General features: G+C 45.3%; 1 protein-coding gene across 4 annotated transcripts in view; it reads right to left on the bottom strand.

The window, feature by feature from the left end:
* LOC125430332 (monocarboxylate transporter 2-like) overlaps window positions 1-19,170 on the bottom strand; it is a 51,389-nt gene extending 32,219 nt beyond the window's left edge. The window contains exons 1-3 of one of the 4 annotated variants that reach the window (XM_048492272.1): window positions 19,039-19,170; window positions 16,639-16,670; window positions 13,995-14,254 (exon numbers count right to left, since the gene is read on the bottom strand). In XM_048492272.1, coding sequence (XP_048348229.1) covers window positions 13,995-14,211 — 217 coding nt within the window. In that variant the 5' untranslated portion in view covers window positions 14,212-14,254; window positions 16,639-16,670; window positions 19,039-19,170. Of the gene's footprint in view, window positions 1-13,994; window positions 14,255-16,638; window positions 16,671-16,991; window positions 17,079-18,543; window positions 18,596-19,038 lie in introns of those variants that run through there. The other 3 variants (XM_048492273.1, XM_048492274.1, XM_048492275.1) reach the window with 3 other exon arrangements.
* Window positions 19,171-19,590: the final 420 nt, after the last annotated feature.

The following is a 19,590-nucleotide window of genomic DNA, read 5'->3' as shown; positions in this document are numbered from 1 at the left end:
TTTATACTCTGTTTTAGTCAGGCAATTTGTTTGGATTTTTTTAAAATTGAAAACTAAAAAACAGAAAAAGCAACAACAGTTAGGGGTGTGGAATGAGTGGAATAGGGGTTTGGTTGCCAACCTCCAGGCAACAGAGATCAGTTCACCTGAAGAAAACGGCTGCTTTGAACTTTATGGCACTATGTACCATTAAAATCCCTCCCCTCCTCAAACCCCGCCTGCCTCAGGTTCCAACCCCCAAATCTCCAGGTATTTCCTAACCTGAGCTGATAGCCTTAGATGCAAGCATGACAAGGAACTAAAAATGATGCTTGCTTGAGATGTTTTACTCTACTAATTTGCTACACTGATCTCCTCTACTTTCTTCAGATTTGATTTGTAGTGCAACACATTTTGTCATTTTCCTTGTAATCACAAAGACCAGAAATGTAGCTTTAAGGTGGGGGAGGGGGAGCTCAAGGAGCAGTGTGATAAGCATACTTAAAGTACACTCCTATGCAGAACCTCTCCAGCCAAAATTGAAAGCAATTATTAGGGTAGCACTGTTAGACTTTCCTCTTGCAAAAGTACATTTAATTTACAGTGTGTGATTAGTCCCATGATTTCAGTGGAGATACATACACATGTGATAAAAATTAACTAGAGTGGAAAATTAAGCCAAGTTTTCACATTAAGGCTGCAATTCAAATAACCTTTTCCTGAGAATAAGGCTCACTGAATAACATGGGACATACTTCCAAGTAGACCTAATTAGCCATACACCTTCAAACACTTAACACAGAAATGTATATATAAATACCGGTAACAATGTTCTGACTTGTCTTGATTTATATGCCACTTGGAAATTCACTTACCAGCTATCAGTTATCCCCTTCTTTTCTCTTTAAATTATGTGAAAGATTTTCCCCATTATATGATGTTCAGACAAGACACCTCACTAAATGGTAGTAGATGGAACCTATTCAACCTTTCATCCATGTTTCAATGAATTAAAGAGAGCAAACAGCGAAACACTGTTTACTTAGAACAAAGCTTTTGATCCATCCCTTTGAGCACAAATAACTGTGACTGGTGTCTTTGTTGATTTATGATAACCAGTGTTTGGATACTATACCTAACCAGTACTAAGATCTTGGATCATAATCTGCATTGGGATGGTGCAATTGCTTCACATCTGCAATGGATAAGTGACTGTTTGTATTTCCCTGTTACAAAAGGTAAAACCTTGTGAATGTTTCCAAGCAGTTGAATTTTCGTGGTGAAAGTTGACATTTGGAGTAGAGAAAAAAATGTGAAAACTCCGGACCTTCTCCTCATTCATACATTTTAAAATATTCCTTCACTACTGTTGACCCCCTGATTTATTGCTATTGATGGTGGGAGTACTTCCTAAATTTGTATGTCATTTCTCTGCTCTGCATTCTTACCATAGGGTGCACAGCAACCCATCTTCCTTGACAATAAGATGTGTTTTCTGCCGCCCCCCGCCCCCCAATACCAGCTCTTATTCATTTTAAAAAGGTCAAAAATGTGTTGGAGAAAACTGTTCTCCCCCATTTCAGTCTGAGGTTGCAAGATGAGGTAAAATTCTCTGGGATGGCAGTTATGCAGTTAGAAGAGATAACTGATTTTCATCAACGGAAAAAATATGGCATGTTTATCGTACTCATCCAACCACAATTAAGCCCATTTTGGTATTATCTGGGAGCATGATGTAGGTGCATTAAAACTAAAGTGTTGTCTTAGTAGGCAGGGGTCATCACAGTGCACTACGTAATATAGAATTGTGCCGCATTCTGCTTGGATTAGAGGAGACTTGTGCAGGTGACATTTTCTTGGATTAATTTTTTCTGACAGTGACTCAAGTGGATTGCATTAATATGTTCCTCACAAACCATGTTCTCTGCAGGTATGCCCCCTTCAGAGGTGAAGTGGGTGAAGACCACAGACAGGGACTTTTCAGTGGAGGCACCTTACCTGTTGGATGCCCTTCCCCTTGAGGATCAGAATCAGAAAATCCTGTCCCAGGTTATCTCTGCACAATCACTCACACACACACACCAGCACATGCTATGGAAGCTAACGTCCTCCTTTTGTGGCAAGCATAGCTCATTCCAAAATAAAGCTTGGCATCTGAAAACTGGCCATCAGCTTCAGGATGATCATAGGAGCTTCAGTGCCAAAAATGAAGGAAACTGAAACATCCTGGTCCAGTTAACTCTTTGTTGGATGAACCTGGACTCTCTCATAGCCTAAAATATCTCACAGCTTGCTATTGTGGGGATAAATTGGAGAAGAACATTGTACGTGTTGGAATTTCCAGCCTTGCATGTATGCAGCAGCAAAGCAGCAGGGAATTCTGGGAAGCTGCACAAACATTCTAAAGGTGACAATTAAAAATTCATTGGTAGTGTTCTGTTCCCTCACACACACTCTAAGACTGCCTGACTGACTAAGTGAAAGAAAAGATTTTCTCTGTGCTCTGTATACTGCTTAAACCAAATGATATATAAAAAGTGCTCTGACTATATAGTAAAAAATATTGTAACGCAACCAAACTGTAACAGACTATGAGCCATGCATGTAATTATATTATGTGATACTGTATATATAATGTATATGTTTTCTCTCTCAGTTTAAGTAAAGTTCTCCTTATGTTTTTATGAACTTCTGAGGTAAAACGGCTGGTCTTTTGAGATTCCAATTTGACGTGCCGCACAATCCGCATTTCCACTCGTTACTTTGCTTGACAGGATTATATATACTACTAGCGGGGCCTGGCCACGCGTTGCTGTGGCAATTGTCCTTCTCATCACAGTCTGCAACCCACACAGATGTCCATGCAGGTCCAATGATCCGCAGCATAGCCTTTTGGGGTGGTCAAATGGAATCCCTCTTTCCCTTTTCAATTCACATTGCTATATGGTGGTGTCTTTTTTTTCGTATAAGGTAACCCTTTCCATTCCACAATGGAACTGTCCAGAGTGCAAATCCCGCTGTCCATGAGGATGGTTGACACGCACAGTCCTGGCTTGGGTAAGGCAGAACTGGGGCAAGGAGGCTATCCCAGTCAGGCAGCAGAGGCAGGGTGGTGAGGCGCTCGGATCAAGGCCAGCTCCCTGGGTTCTTAAAGGGCCATGTGCAAAAGAAGCGGAGCCAGTAGTGTTGGTTTGCCCCCACCCCGCGGATTGTCTTAGAAGAAAAAGGCAAACTCCAGCTCACTTTTAGTAAAAGAGAGCTGTGGCGAATGTGGGTGAGGAAGTGGGTAAGTGGTGGTTGGATGTGAGGGAGGGCAGAGTGAGGTGTGTGAGGATGAGCTGGATGTGTATGAAAGTATGTGTGTTATGTGGTAGCAGTGGGTGAGGCACAGAGAGTGAAAGTTACCTGCAAGTAGGGGGGGGGACCCCACCTGGTGTCTCACATGGCAAAGTGTGTATGTGTTTCACTTCCTGTCTTATTACCTAACAGTGTTACCTATTTACTGTTTTCACTGCTCATCTCTGCCCATCTGCGCGAACATTCTAAGCCCTCATCCCAAGCCCTCAGGCCACAGACAGGCTGCATGAACATTCTAAGGGGGACAGTTAAACACAAACAGCTTCATGGCCTGGTGCGCCAGGAAAAAGATGATTTACCTGGCTCAGGTATGGACTTTCGGCAATTTGAAGGTCCGATTACCTGCCCGCAACAGGGAGGGACATCATGTGAAAATTTTGGGGCGATCCGTCCAGCCATTTCTGCGTTAGGGAGTGACTAACAAAGTCACTCCCTAATTTGTTCGTTTTATGGAATAGTTATTTTTTCCCAAACAAAATATACTGAAACTACTTATTGTTATGGGAGAACAAGAGGGCCAAACGCCACTTTGAGGGTTAGCCTGCAGAGCCACTATAACACAATATTGCAAGTGTAGCGAGCTACAGGATTGGTGGTCAGTTGATCAGGGCCCCTATCAGAAAGGGTTAGTGGTCAGCTGACCAATTCCCCTATCATACACTCAGTCCCTAGCATCATGACCTTCCACACCCACTTAACATGTGATACCTTCCCTCTATGATAAGAAAGAGATAATTCGTGGAAAAGGGAAGCGCCTCCCCTCCCAACTCTTCCCCACTGAAGCTTGAACTTTCATTAAACCAGCATAAGGGCAGACTCAAATCACTGCTTTGGGGTCAATGAATCCAGAGAAAAGGGACTACAAACAATGTATTCCTGCTTTATATGCTTCACACGCACAATAGCCCTATGCATATATAGTTATATTATCCTTGATTTCTGCTTTTAACCCAAATTGCTGCTGAGTATTGGAACAATCTCTTTAATCAAACATGTGCTGGTATAATCAAACATTAACTCCACAACTGCAAATGAACCTGTACCCTCTTGCTTTATCAAGGTCTCTGAAACCAATCAAAATACATAGCTAAAACTAAAGTGGATTTTAAGTATCTTGAGCTTCATACTGAATGTGTTTAAGAACAACCATATCTGTAGGAACATATCTACCTATAGTTTGCAGTTTCTTTCTGTTCTCAGAAGGTCAATAGCATATTGTGAAAGACTAAAAGAGACTCTCAAATAATAAATGCTCCAGTAATACCCTGTTTCCCCGAATATAACACATCCCTGGAAAATAAGACGTAGTAGAGGTTTTGCTGAAGTGCGAAATATATCGCGCCCCAGGCTTCAGCCTGGAGGCGCCATTGCAAGGGGGGAGGAACGAGTGGAAGCCTCCTTCCCCGCCGGCCGACTGAGGCTGTCACGTGGCCGGGTGCCGGCACGTGACAGGGGCCTTGAGCAGCCTATAAAGGGCTGCGTCGGCGGGGACCGGCCTCTTCGAGGCCGGCGGCTTTCAAAGGGAGGAGGTTTCGTTCCTCTCTCCCTCGCGGAGCATGACTCGGCCTTTGCCGGGACTTTTGGGGGCTTTTCTTTCCTCTCTCCCTCACGAAGGCAGCAGTTGCCTTTGTGACTTCACTCCCCCCAGCCGGTCCCATTTTGAGACGGCCAAACGGCACCACCGGAGCGAGTGTTCGTCCGGCCGCTTGTCTGTTGGGGGTTGTCGGCCAGCCGCTTTAAGGCAGACCGTTATTACGGCTCCCTTGTTGGCCTCGAAGAGCGGGTCTTCGGCTTTGCCGGGACCCTTGGGATGGAGCGTTGGTTCCGCGTTGTATTGCGGAGCTGCGTTCGCGCCAGTTAGGCTCCTAGGAGGGCCGCGGTTGCGACGCCCTCCCCATTCGGCCCAGCGCCACCTCCTCTAGCCTGACCGGCGGCCTAAGCCCCCCCCCCGCACAGTGTTCATCCGGAGAGGCGTTCAGGGTTCGGGAGAGCTCTGCGACAGAGGTTAAACAGGCAGCTTCTCCGAGCAGGCGGCAGGGAAAAGGAGGGCCGCCGCGAAGCAAAGGCTCGTGGCTGGGGCTGAGGAAAATCCCTGGCCACCGCCACTCCCTTGGCAGGAGCGGCTCTTCAGCCTCGCTCAGAGGCGGCCGCGTTCATCTGCTGGAGGGTCGGTGCCACGCTTTATTGCAAAGCCGCAGGCTTGCCGGGCTTGTCACCCCCTCCCTCCTTCTGGCCTCAGCGCTGCGGTCGGTTGGACACCTGGTGACGGGGATCGCACTTGATGGGCCGGTTGTGCGCGCCTCGGCGGCACCGAAGAAATGGGCCTCGTTGCGCGCCGCGGTTTTTTAGCGGCGCGCCAATTTGCGGCCGTTAGGCCCAGTATTGCTGCCTGAGGATGAAGGGGCCGGGGGCCTTGCTTAGCATCCCGCCTTTAACACTTCGTTATCTAGATTCAAAATAACAGATGGAGAGATCCAGCATGGTGTAGTGGTTAAGAGCAGGTGCACTGTAATTTTCTGGATGATCCAGTTTCAAAATAACGGATGGAGAGACCCAGCAGGGTGTAGTGGTTAAGAGCAGGTGCACTGTAATTTCCTGGATGACCTGGATTCCAATTAAAGATGGAAAGATCCAGCGTGGTGTAGTGGTAAAGTGCACGGTAATTGGGAGAACCGGGTTTGATTCCTGCTCTGCTTGAGCTGGGGAGGCTTAAATAATGCTTTCATACTGGAAATCAGGCCTCCACTCTCCCCACAAAAAGCCAGTCCCAAGCTATGGCCTGGAGCTTCTCAGGAATTACAGCTGATCTCTACGCTATAGAGTAAGCAGCTGCTTTGGAGGGTGGATGCTATGTGCATTAGAACGCATTTCATCCTCCCTCTCCCCAACTCAAATTACAGGAATTTTCCAACCTGGAGATGGCAACCCTATCACCCCCAACACTTGGAAGGAAATCAGTAATGTAAACGAGCAGGATTTGTAGGGGTTTAGTCATTTTAGGTTTTGAAATGCATATAGGGCAGCCATGCATCATGACCATACCTTTGAAAAGTAGTTATCAAAACCTTTCTAAGCATCCTGATGATAAAAGGAGTTCAGCAGTTGATTGCCCCTTGCCCACTTCTTTTCTACCTGTCACAAGGTAGGTAAGTCTCTTCCTTTGGATATATGCAGCAGAGCAAACTGCCACTATGCCGAGCAAGTAGAAGTTGATAAAGGGACTGTAATTCAGCAGTTGTTGTTGTTGTTGTTGTTTTTTATAACTGGTGGTGAGCAAAAGGACCTCACGTGCCTTTGATGTGGCATTGGGAGATTCACATTTATTCAAATGGATCATTTAAGCTGAAGCTGGCTTGTCAGAGCTCGGAAGTTAACTGGGGCTGACTCTGGTTGGGCAGATTCCTTGCTGTTTAAGTCAATTATATATGGTTCAATGTAGGCTTTTATACCATGCAGAAATCCATTGGAAGTGATCATCCCTCTGTGCCTACTAAGCGACACTCTAGGTTTTTTATAACAAGTTGTGAGGAAATGTGTTTTCACTGGATTTTATGCAGGTCTTGGATTTATAGGACAAGTGTTGTTTATGGGCTTGAATTCAAGCTGTCATGGAGGCGCTTTCCCGTTAGAACACCCTAACTTGTCAGCAGGGTTGTAGCACTTTAAAGGGCCTTTAGGCCCAGCTTGCAAAATCCAAGGGTGACCATACGACTTTCGGCCATCAGTGTTCACTATGGCACCACAATATAATACCGTCAGAGCCTAGCTTGGCATGGACGTTTGTCAGACAATCCAGCCACTTTGGTAAGGGTTGGGCGCTTAGCCCAGGAGTGGTGGTGTTATGGGAACTAATTGGCATTTCTTTTTAAGGCTGGTTTTTTCCAGGTATCAACATGGATATTGCAAACAGTTTAATTCGTCACCAGATGGATTGTTCCCGCTCCCAAGGCAGCAGTAGCCAGAGGCATTTTCAGATCAGCCATGTATTGGTGGGCGATTTAATTTTATTTATTTATTTATTTATTTTCAACTTGATATACCACCCCATCCCCGGGGGGCTCTTGATCTTGCTTGGCCAGGAGGCCTTTTGTGGCAGTAGGGGACTCCTTCAGGTCTCCTCCCCCTTTAGTACTTGATTACTGGACGTAGTGGGTTCAGTCTTCCTCTCCCTGTTCCATCATAATGGGAGGTAGCACCTTTAAAAAAAAAAAAAAAAGAGGAAGTGCCACAGGCCATGTATTTTGCCGATTTGTGATTGGTGACAACAATCTGGTGATCTGGCTGGCTGGTTCCAAACTGCCCAGTATGGTTCAGGGGTTCAGGTATGGGGCTAAGACCTGGGATTACCACCACTACGGGAAACCCCCCCACTGGCACCAGGGAAGCTTGCTCCAGGTGACCCTGGGCCAGTGCACACACTATGACTCCTGCTTTAAGAGGGACCAGGGTGACACCGCTGATGGCTGTAGAGCAGGGGGCAAACCGAGGTGGACGCGAATCTGGGGACATGTGGGTTAAACCACACCACAGGGTCTTCATGCCCAGATCAATGAGAGCAGCTGTGGTCCCAGCTCAGTGGCCAGCTATTTCCAGGCAATTTCACCAGGGGATGGAGTCTCCCTATTTATATGGTAGATTTTGTTTTATTTTTACATTTGCATCAAGCCGTCTTATTCAAATGAGAAAGTGCCAGAACACCAATCTTTTTCTGACCTCTTCACTTCAACAGCACCCGGCTGTTTAAAGTAGACTCCAGGATAAAGTATTCTGATCCTGCTTATACTTAAGTCTCGATCCTGGTCATGGTTCTGTGCTTTTTTACTCTTAGTGTATGGCTTGGGAATTTTATCACCGGGGCCTTTTTCGAGCTGGGTTCCCTTCCTGCATAAGGGCTCCTGGGGCAGGGGTAGAGGAGACAGTCCTACACCCAGAGCAGAGGTGGTATAGTTAGTTGACAAGGTGAAAGGTCTGCCTCAATTCTCTCAGACATTTTTCTTTTTACCCTAGTCTTGTATCAAGCCAGCCTAACTGGAGTGGGGATGCGGCTCAGGCTGGTTGGTTTGCCCTTGTTCCCGAATCCAGAGGAAGTGGAACCTCCGGTGGGGATTCCCATCAAGTTAAGCCAGCTGGATTCGGGCAGTATGGTTGGTGGCCGGGATGTGCTGCCACCGCTGCCTCAATGTGTGGGTCCGTTACCGCTGGCCAGGGCTCCACAGCTAATGGAATCGTCATCCTGTTCCAGAAAGGGCATTGGTTGTCAGGCTAGTTGTTTACAGCTGCATCGGACAGCTCCATTGGCCAAAAAATATGGTTATGCCTCTATAGGCTGACCATGGTGGAGTGCTTTTCAGCCCTAGTTACAGTGGGAGCCTAGCACAAAAGTGCACTCTGAAAGCTTGATCCAGCTTAGGTGTCTATGGGGCTAAGCAGGGAAGGCCCTAGCTTTTCCAGTGCAATAGCCGTAAACTGGGACAGGTACGGGATTCATTTTGCCAAACACTTGTCAGCCCCTAGGAATCACTGACCATGCCCACTGCACTGAAGCCGAAGCGGCCATGGCGAATTGATTGGCAGCCGGTATTCCCCTAGGCCACAAGACCATAGGCAGCCCATTAAAAAGGAGGCTCCTAAGAACACTGCTCAATGCCACAGACGCAGTTGGTAACTCTCCTTATGAAGCTACGCTATTCCAAGCCGTATTTACTTTGGCCTTTTATGGCTTTTCTGATGCAGTGAACTTGTTGCCCCGTTCACCAAATCATAGCGGGTTACAGTCCCGCTTTCCCGTTTTTTTTGCATTTGCATTCATCCATGCAGGCAGCATTTGGAGCCAACCCGGTACTCACATGACTTCGTTAACAGGGTCCAGATATCAATTCATAGCTGTTCTGCGGCGTTGTTTGAGATTTCTGGGTCTTCCTGCTGGACAGTTTGGTTCCCACTTCTTCTGGGTGGGAGCAGCAATCTTGGCCTCTCATGAGGGCCATCACGCAGACTAGACTCAGGCTACAGACCGCTCAGGCTGGAGGCTGCTGGAAGTCTCTGGCTACCGTGTGTACGTCTGGCCTCACCTTTTGTTGTAACTCTGTTCTCTTTATAGTTCTGGCGGCGCGTCGTTACTGAGTTTGGCTGGTGGACCACAACGTTGTGTCCTGGGATGGTCGTTACGCAGCGAAGTCCATGAGGTGGTGTTCCCTACTCCCCTGGTTGCGGGATTCCATCCTTCGATTCGGCTTCCCAGATGGAGTTGTGCTACAAGTGGGAGAGAATGGCATTGCTGGCTTGACGGGAGTGGCCTTGCAGATCCTCATGGAGACTGACTTGAGCTTGCTGCGTTGTATGATGCCAAAAAACCAAGCTGTTTGGTTGTGCTTACTAGAACGGAGGACTTGGAAGGATCCTCATGGAGCCTGACCTGAGCTTGCTGCATCGTAAGACGTCAACGACCAAGCTGTCGAGTCGCGCTTATTGGAACAGAGGAATTGGAGGGATGCAGTTGCTTCCGCCAGGGAAATGAAGCCAAGGTTAAGGCTTGTCGGTCCGCAGCCCGGGTTGTACAGGATATGGGAGGGGATGTTATTCCCCAATAGTGATATATCCTATGCGCTCGAGGCGCTGACTTTGCCCGATAGAGTACACTTATCAGATTGACGTCAGGACATCTGGCGAAATGATGTCGGTTATGCTCTGAAATGCTCTGCATGCACTGAGCTGCTCTGTTGCAGTGACTTCGCGGCATGCACTGAGCGAAACTGAGCTGCTCTGTTGCAGTTGCTTCACGGCACGCACTGAGCAAAATGACGTCTGATTTGCTCTGTTGCAGTGGCTTTGCGGCACGCACTGAGCTGTGTGACTCTGGGCTGCTGAAGCTGGGGCGGGAGCTGTTGGTTTAACAGCTCGGTGGCGGTTTGGGCATAAGAGCACATCCTATTGTGGGAAGGCAGTAGCTTGCATGCCGGACCTTCCCACGGGGGCCTCCATATGAGGTCCGTGGTGGCGATAGAGCTCTTGAAGACAAGCCTGGGGGCCGTGCCAAGAGCTCACTGCCCAGCAGGGAGGGGTGTCACAAATTGGGTTTGCGTCCATGTGGCCTCTAGTAACTTCCTGTTCAGGTTCCCTCGGGGATGTGCCGGACAGGGTTCTGTCCGAAGGGCCTAAGGGGTCAGCTGGGGCTGCCCTATAACCAGGTCAGCGGTTTGCTGCCTGGGGGCCAGGATGTGCTCTGTTATGCTCGCCCAGCTTCAAAGTTTTGTTATATGTGAATAAATTTGGGCTGCGGCCGATTTCTTTTCCAACAAGTATGTGTCAGTGACTTTGATGGAACGAGTCTCCACACATCCCCATGCAAAAGGCATTCCCTAAAAGTAAGACGTAGCAAAGTTTTTGTTTGGAAACATGCCTGACGAACAGAACACAGAAATATAAGACATCCCCTGAAAATAAGACATAGCGCATCTTTGGGAGCAAAAATTAAATATAAGACACTGTCTTATTTTCGGGGAAACATGGTAAATGCTTACGCTTTGTTTCAGTTCTACTTCTAGATTTCTGATTGGTTGTACTGTACTGTACTAATTGTACTAATTTGGGCTAATCCTACTGTATTGTTCACTGAATACCCCATCAATTGATTGTATTGGTTTACTCTGTGTAATCCACCTTGAGTGCAGGTGAGAAAGGCAGATTATAAATGATGTAAATAAAATAATTAATAAGTAAATACACAAAAGTAATCAGGAAAATGTACTGAAGCAGATGCATGTTGGGTAGATTGTAGTGGGCTCCCCAATCTTGCAATAAGATACTGGTACACGCAATGTTGCATTACAATTTTAAACAATATTCTGGTGAAGATTCAACACCAATTTAATTTGACACTGGCACAGTAAAAAGCCCTCTCCATGCACCTCCGCACAGGCTCAACATCTCATTTGAACCATGCTGCAACCAACACAGGGCAACTACATAAGTTTACTCTACTCACCTGGAGGATATTGTGCTGAAATGCAAAGTAAGCACCTATACCCAATTTATATTGGTAGTACAACAGTTTAAATGGCAAACTAAGAGAATGCAAAGTTACACAGGTTAGCTTTGCCTGTGCACAACACATAAATCAAGCTTTGTTCTATACTATACTCAATCTTGGGGAAAGATGTCAGGAGATGTACGAATAAATCTGGCACATCTTCCTAGATGTTTAAATGCTCTGTGGGGTCCTAGTGACTGCCTCCCCACCCCCCACCTCCCGCCCACTCCCGATTCCCTTTTGGCCTTAAAGAATCTTATTTAAGTGCTGCTTTCATCAAAACCATTATTGCCTGCGCTGTTGAACATCCAACTTTGGCAAAAGAGATTTATACTGCCCCAGACGGCTATTAGCAAGATTTGTGTTTTCGTAAAGTTGGGCCTGCCATTTTGTTTCCTGCGGCAGAAAAGGGAACCAAAATGGCAGGTGCAACTTTACAAAAATATTTCAAAGTTCCATGTTTAACAGTGCAGGCAATGATGGTCTTAATGAGAGCGGCACTTAAACAGGATTCTCAAAGGCTAAAAGAGAATCTGCGCTATGTTCCCCGGTGGAAACAGGATGCTTTCACTTCTGCCACACAATGCACAACCTCTGAGAGGACAGAGTATAGCAGTAAAGTCCTCTGCACAAACAAATACAACAGGTTCTAGAAAACTGTTGGTAAGCTAATGGCACCCACTGAGGGGATCAATCCCCCCGCCTTTCCTCCCCCCTTGACCCCGTGTCACCAGTTCCCTCCTCCTCCTCCTCCTGTTCCCAGACACCTGTATCTCCACACAACAGTGAATAGTGCAGTTGCAGCCACCAGCAGTGGCAACGGTCCCGTGGGGAGTAGCCGAAGCCTGTGCTTGCTCCTCCTCAGGCAGCTGCAGATGGTACAGTGACTGTAATTATTCACAAGTGGGGGAGAAGGGCAAGTGCCCGAGAGGGTAACTACCACACACTGCTGTTTTGTCTGTGTTGTTTTTCCCCATTCCGTGTAAGCCCCGCCCACAAGCCGTGCGTGCATGGTGACTAACTGGAAGTGAGTCGTGTACGGTGATTGGCTGGAAGGGAGCTGCCACCACCATGGGTAGCCTTTTATATAACAGGATGGTATGAGCAGTGTCTTTACAAAAGCCTCAAATGCATTCTATGATTCACAAAGGGATTCACAAAGTCTTATTGTGATGACACCTATATGACAGAGATTTTGTGAATGGATCTAACATGAACCAGGATCTCTCTCATCAATACGTGTTCAGAAAATTCACTAAATTGCAGAGCCTCCCCTCACCCCTCCCATTTCAATCTCGAACTTATTGCTAACTGTAGAAATTGCATTAGAGAAGCACAGAAAAAGCCTGTTGAAGCTATTCCTCACTTCAGGGACATTTCATCACTTTTTCAGTTGAAAAGCAATTGCCAATTCTACACATTCTGGAACTAAAAATCCAGACTCCAGAAATGAAAATTATTCAGTCCTGCAAATTTGAATGCTATATACCACTCTCAGTATTTCTGAGGACTGGCATCACTGTTAATTCATACAGAGTTTTATTTCTACAAAAAGCGTTACATTGCAATATCTGTGTCATCCTCGTAATGGCTGTTATTCTCATTTCCCTCATAGTGAATGGACACAGGAACATATCTTTGGCCTAGATAGAAGTATTATACTGCACCAAGGGAGTTGATGAAGTCTTAATACATGTATCAATGACCACCAGCTATATACAAATAGAGAATTTGGATTCACACGTGCAAAGATCCAAAGTAATCCTTGTAAAACTGTACTTGTAAGACTGCATTTGAAAAGGAACTCTCTACAGACAGGCACAGAAAAGGAGAACATATTCTATATGATCACAACTCTAAATGCGCCTTCCTCATGACCCAAAAAGTACACACTTTATTTATACAAATATGCATGTATGCAGCCAGCTGTGGTAAAGGTATTCTAGAAGTACCAGTGAAACCACTGTTTCCTTAATTATATGAAATCAATCTTCTGTGCCTACTTCTGGACCTAGACCTTTTTAGTTCTTACTAATAACATTCTGAACAGTCCAATAGTTTCCTATCCTACCAGCACGATAAAACAAATCTCTGCCTCTCATCTGATTATCCAAGGACATCTTACACAACCATAAAAAGATAGATTTGAATATTTGCTTGTGTGATTTCTTGCTTTTGTATTCAAACCCTGATCCTAAGCATATTTACTTTAAAGTAAGCTGAAGAAGAGGAGGAGAAGGAGGAGGAGTTTGGATTTATGCCCCCTTTCTCTCCTGTAAAGAGTTTCAAAGGAGCTTACAAACTCCTGTCCCTTCCTCTCCCCTTGTGAGCGAGGTGGGGCTGAGAGAGTTCTGACTGAACTGTGACTAGTCCAAGGACACTCAGCAGGCTTCATGTGTAGGAGTGGGGAAACAAATCCAGTTCACCAGATAAGAATCCACTGCTCATATGGAGGAGCGTGGAATCAAATTCGGTTCCACCTGCTCTCCACAACTGCATCACACTGGCTCTGAATCTTTCAGTGGCATATTCTCACAAAAATGTTTTCAGGACAGCAGCCTTAATAGAGAGAGATGTGCATTCCACTCTCAACAGAAAGTTCAGCCAAGCACAGTTTTGTTTTACTTACCTCCACCATAGGTAGCAGCCAACATAATTGAAGACACCCATGCAATCTCACTGTAGGATGTGCCAAAGAAATCCTGGATTTCTTTGAAGAATATTGATATGCCTTTAGGGAAAGCATATGAAAATCCAATGGATATAAAGGCTCCAAATACCACTGCCCATCCCCATCCACCATCTGGAGGGGTATAGGGTAATCCTGAGTCTGCTGGAGGTGGCATGTCAGGGCTCAATTAAGTCCCTGAAAGTATTTCTCTGGAAGCCCTGAAAGACAAAGTGTACACCCAAAATGAGGTTGCATCCCATTCACACAGCAAGTTCACTCAGTGTCTTTTCACACACATTATCCTTCCTTCACCCTGTTTCTCATTCATCCCCTATTCAGTATGAAGACTTTTAAAATCCTGAAGCTCCTGCAATACATATTTCGAGCAATCTCAAAATGCATTTTATTGTAACCATGTCCTGTTTATTTCAGTGCATTAAAATACTGGGGATCCTGCCATTTAACATGCCTTTGCATGCTCCATTCAGGACAAATATGGTTAAATAGGGAGGGGCTATGGCTCAGCAACAAAGCATCTGCTTGGCATACAAAAGGTCACAGGTTCAATCACCAGCATCTGCAGTTAAAAGGACCAAGGAGTAGGAGATATAAAAGACCTCTGAGATCCTGGAGAACCCCTGCCAGTCAATAGCAGGGTAGCCAATACTGTGATAGATCAAGGGTCTGATCAATAGTAGCCAATACTGACTGTGATAGATCAAGGGTCTGACTCGATAGAAGATAGCTTCATGCATTCCAACATGATTATCTCAAAGAAACTTCATGGTGCTGAACTGTGTGTAATTCTCATAGCATACTACATTATTGAAAGACCTTGCCAACCTCTGTGGATGCAACCTAAGGATGCCAGCCTCCAGGCGTGACCTGGAGGTCCCCCGGAATTACAGCTCATCTTCTGCCCACAGATATCTGTTCCACTGGAGAAAGTGGGTCCTTTGGGGGGTAAACTTTGCCAGTGAGGACCTTTCCTCCTCAGGCGCCTTCCTCAAATCTACAGGAATTTCCCAATCTGGATCTGGCAACCTTCTCCCCATCTTCCACTGGTGACCAGGGAAGACCTGACAACCCTCAAACAAGCTTATAACAATGGCAACTTATGAAGCATATGAACTCTTTATCTGGATTGTCATGGGTTTTCCGGGCTGTGTGGCTGCTGTCAGGTAGATCTTGTTCCTAACATTTCACCTGCATCTGTGGCTGGCATCTTCAGAGGTGTCTCACAGAGAGAAGTCTGTTTCACACTGTGTCTTTATCTGGACTTTGAAGTCAAGACGTGTTTTTAAAATGCAACCCACTGGCAAATCAGCATCAAAGTTTTGGTTGATCTGATACATATCCAGATTGCTTTTTGCGTGCCTCACATTAAACTCTACTTTAATATAACTTAGAGAAGTGTTCTAATGTTCTGATGGTAGCTTTGCAGTTGGTAGCCTTTTTTTTTACACAGGATCATCTGTAATTAACTTCCTTAAGACCCAAAGGCCATGTTAAACGAAGTTCTCTGTCTCTAGGCAACTGCTCTTGAGCAAAGGTGACTGACTACAGATGTAAATGAGACAGCAATTCAATACAATCAATCTACTTTCCCCAAGGGTTCCTTCCATATTTGGGAGTCATCTTTTTTTCATACCCTCATCTAAAGATTCATGCAAATGTCACCAGAGGGTATTACAAATTTTACTACAAATATTCATTCTCAGCCAAGCAAATAATATGTCTTGCAATAAACAAGTCTGGGACCCATCCGACATACCAGTTATATGCACTTTGTTTATGAGAGCTGAAAGGGGGGAAAATTAGGACTAATAAAAGGAAACACTTCTTCACGCACCGTGTGATTGGTGTTTGGAATATGCTGCCACAGGAGGTGGTGATGGCCACTAACCTGGATAGCTTTAAAAGGGGCTTGGACAGATTTATGGAGGAGAAGTCGATTTATGGCTACCAATCTTGATCCTCCTTGATCTGAGATTGCAAATGCCTTAACAGACCAGGTGATCGGGAGCAACAGCCACAGAAGGCCATTGCTTTCACATCCTGCATGTGAGCTCCCAAAGGCACCTGGTGGGCCACTGCGAGTAGCAGAGAGCTGGACTAGATGGACCCTGGTCTGATCCAGCTGGCTTGTTCTTAAGTTCTAAAGATAATACTGGAAACATGTTTGGCTTCAGAGGACTTCTACATATTCTGGCATAGTCATCATTTGGAGAGAGAAAAAATATGTCCCCACCCATTAAGCTCATACCTCTAACCTTAAAGAACACAGATTAATAAATAAATATTGCACAGAAACATCAATCATAGCAACTACATATAAAATGATTGTGTGCAGTCTGTTGTCTGTAACTGAAAGTTATATTAAACAGCGTATGGAATGCTTGGGAAACACATGTACATGACTGTTATGCCATGATTCACAACAGACTGCTTTCGCACACCAGGAAAACTATTTTGTACGGCCCAACATATGATTTGCTTATACTCCCCTTCCCCATTTACGTAAAAGTACTAAATTGTGGGAAGTGGATCGCTATTCTTAACATAGTATTTGCATGCTAGATACAAGATGAAACATACATACCTACAAAAAACCTCTGCACAGAACTTTCTTTTCTGTAACATATAGAATGCACACAGAGCATCAGCATCACATTTGTGAATTCATACAAGCACACTAGTCTGCAGCACAGAAGTTGCATCCAGAACATTTGTGCCACAGACACAAACATGGTATAGAGCAGAACACACAACTGTCACAAAATTGTAAACACAAGCTGAACAAAAAACCACACACACACACACGCACATTGTGTAGGACACACATTCATGGCATATAGGCGAAACCAGAAATCCAAACAACACAAAGGGATACACAAAAGCTGAACACACACTGTAAGGAACACACATAAAGTAGGAAGGGCACTGGAAGCTTACATATAAAAGTCCTTCCAATTCCTAATGTGTGTACATTAGAAATGCATGCCCGGCAGAGTTAAAGTAAAAACATGATGAACATTACAGATGTTTTAAAGGAAGACTACAGTCTTGAGCAACCCTTGAGCAACCCAACTCAGACTGAGATAACAAAAAATAGCAGTAGTTTAACCCTTCCATCCCCTCGCACTTTCACTAACTGGAACCAACCCCATTATTCTATTATTATTCATTTAAACAGGGGAGGTCTCTACTCTTTTTTAATTTTTAAAGACTATAAAAAATGGGGGACCCTTTGAGATGGAAAGATGCAAAAATGTCTCCCTGCACCTCAGTCATGGAAGATCTGACCACAAACTTTGGAGTCCTTCACACATGTATGATACAAACTATAAGCCACATATACACTAATTGTAATTCTATACAGAGCTGCACCCTTCTAAGATCACTGAAACAGTTGTAACTCTGCTTATAACCTTAGTTACCTGCAACATTTTTGTCTGACAGATTTGGTAACCGAAGATATTATAATATCAAAACTCAGCCACTAAAAAAAATATATTTTGAGATCTCTGTGTAACATAATAAAAAAGTTTTGAGGCCTGAAAAAAGTTTCCCAATTTGTGGAAAATCTATACTTTGTGTTTAAAATTCCAAAATTCTTTAACTTATCATACTAGCCAACATATCCCATAGCAATTTTTCTCTTGTGAAACTACTGTAAAACAAACATACATTTATAAATGTTGATAAAAAGGCTGTGGACTGAGCAGATTTTCCATACAGATGATACTGAGCGAAAAAGAGAAGATTAAATGTTCCAAAACAAGCTGCACGTATATAGAGATACAGAGAGAGAGAGAGAGAGAGAGAGAGAGAGAGAGAGAGAGAGAGAGAGAATAAATGCATATGCCACACAGGAATTTTGCATTTACAGCATAAACGACAGATCACTGTACATCAGTCAGACATAATGCACACCAAATCATAAACACACATAGACACAAAGCACAACAGCACACAAAACATAAAATGAACACAGTACGTTAAAAACATTAGAGAAAGCACATACTTATGACACACCATTTACAAAAATATGTTTTTGTACAGCACTCATGGCACCTATTTTCACAAGCTCACATTTCTACATCATAAAAGCAGCATGCATACAGCACACTCGCCTACCAAGACTAGTTGTGTATGTACAAGATTTTCCAGATCAATACAATTGTAAAGGAATAATGAAAGCACATGTTTTTGCCTTAACAAAATAATAAAAAATGCTAAGAGAATACATAGCAAAAACAACTAGGGGATAAAAGCTAACTAAGCAACAGTTACAATAAAAGTTTGCGGGGTGGGGGGGAGATTCAGGAGCCAAAAATGTACAAGGAAGGGGCCATAGAGCACTCGAAAGGGGCAGCCAGGTGACTGGAGCCACCACTAGGAAAGTCCTGTTGGGAACTATTTCAAATTTTATGGAAGCAAAAAAAGGTCACAAAATAGGCTAGGGGGTGTCCCTAGATGACGGAGACACCCACGGCAAACCTACCTATAACTAACAGAACCCAGATTCCTGCAGGGACACAACACATCCTTTGGAGTTGCAGAGAAGGAAATGCCCCAGCCTTGTTTGATACGCACGATCTGAGTAGCGAGGGAGACAAATTGGGACGCTGCCAGAAGGCCGAGTCCCTGTCAACCAATCCTTTTTTTAAAAAAAAAGATTAGATTTTACATATACGTTACCATCGAAAATGCATAATTTTAACCACAGTTGTCAAATGTGCGGAGATGTGACTGTCAAAGGAGCTCTCGTCGCTGAAGGGCTAAATCTTCCAGTTCTTAAGAACCTCCCCCCGCCCCACACACACACACGCTGCTTCTCCTAACATACCAACACACGTGCACAGAGAGGACCCTATTCTGGCACATGGTGCTCCTGCACATGCCATTCACACGGCACGCGTGTCCAGCTGCCATTCCCGAGCCGGTTGGAGCTTCTGCTCTGCACCCATGGCTGAGGACGCACCAGGTGGGCACCTACCTGCGGGAGCGCGTGGCCCTCCTGGTGGGGACCGGGGTTTGTTGGCGCCCGCGACCTGCCACGTGGCGCGAAAAGGCTGGGGAAGCCCCGAAGGTTACTTTTCCTTTCCCCTCCAAGCGCCCCGCCTCTTTCTTAGCAACTCGGGCGGGGAGTGCTCTGGCGGTCACATGCGGCTTCGGGAGCAGGGAATCAACAAGGTCCCGTGCACGCGTGGGATGCCTGTCCTGCATGAACTTTACCCTAGTGAGGAGTCTTGTCGGTGGCCAAAGTGCTGACGCCTCTTTGTAACTCCAGGTCCCCGGGCGGCGCGCTTCTGCTTTACTCTTGGGTGAATACGTAATTGGGAACAAACTTGAACGACAACTCATCAGTGGCACAATGTGTCCAGCCTTTGCGACCACGTTGAATTGTTATACCCTGCCTTTTCCTAATCAAGACTTACAAGACTTACAGCGGCCCCTTTCCTTCATGGGGTCCTCACAACCACCAGCAGCCTGAGGAGTAGGCTAGGCTCAGAGTTGGAGAGAGTGGCTGGCCACCCAGAGAGGGAAT

Source organism: Sphaerodactylus townsendi, linkage group LG03 (assembly GCF_021028975.2).
Source record: "Sphaerodactylus townsendi isolate TG3544 linkage group LG03, MPM_Stown_v2.3, whole genome shotgun sequence".
Taxonomy (NCBI): Eukaryota; Metazoa; Chordata; class Lepidosauria; order Squamata; family Sphaerodactylidae; genus Sphaerodactylus; species Sphaerodactylus townsendi.
The sequence above is the reverse complement of the archived record's forward strand: the minus strand, read 5'-3'. Positions and strand labels throughout refer to the sequence as shown.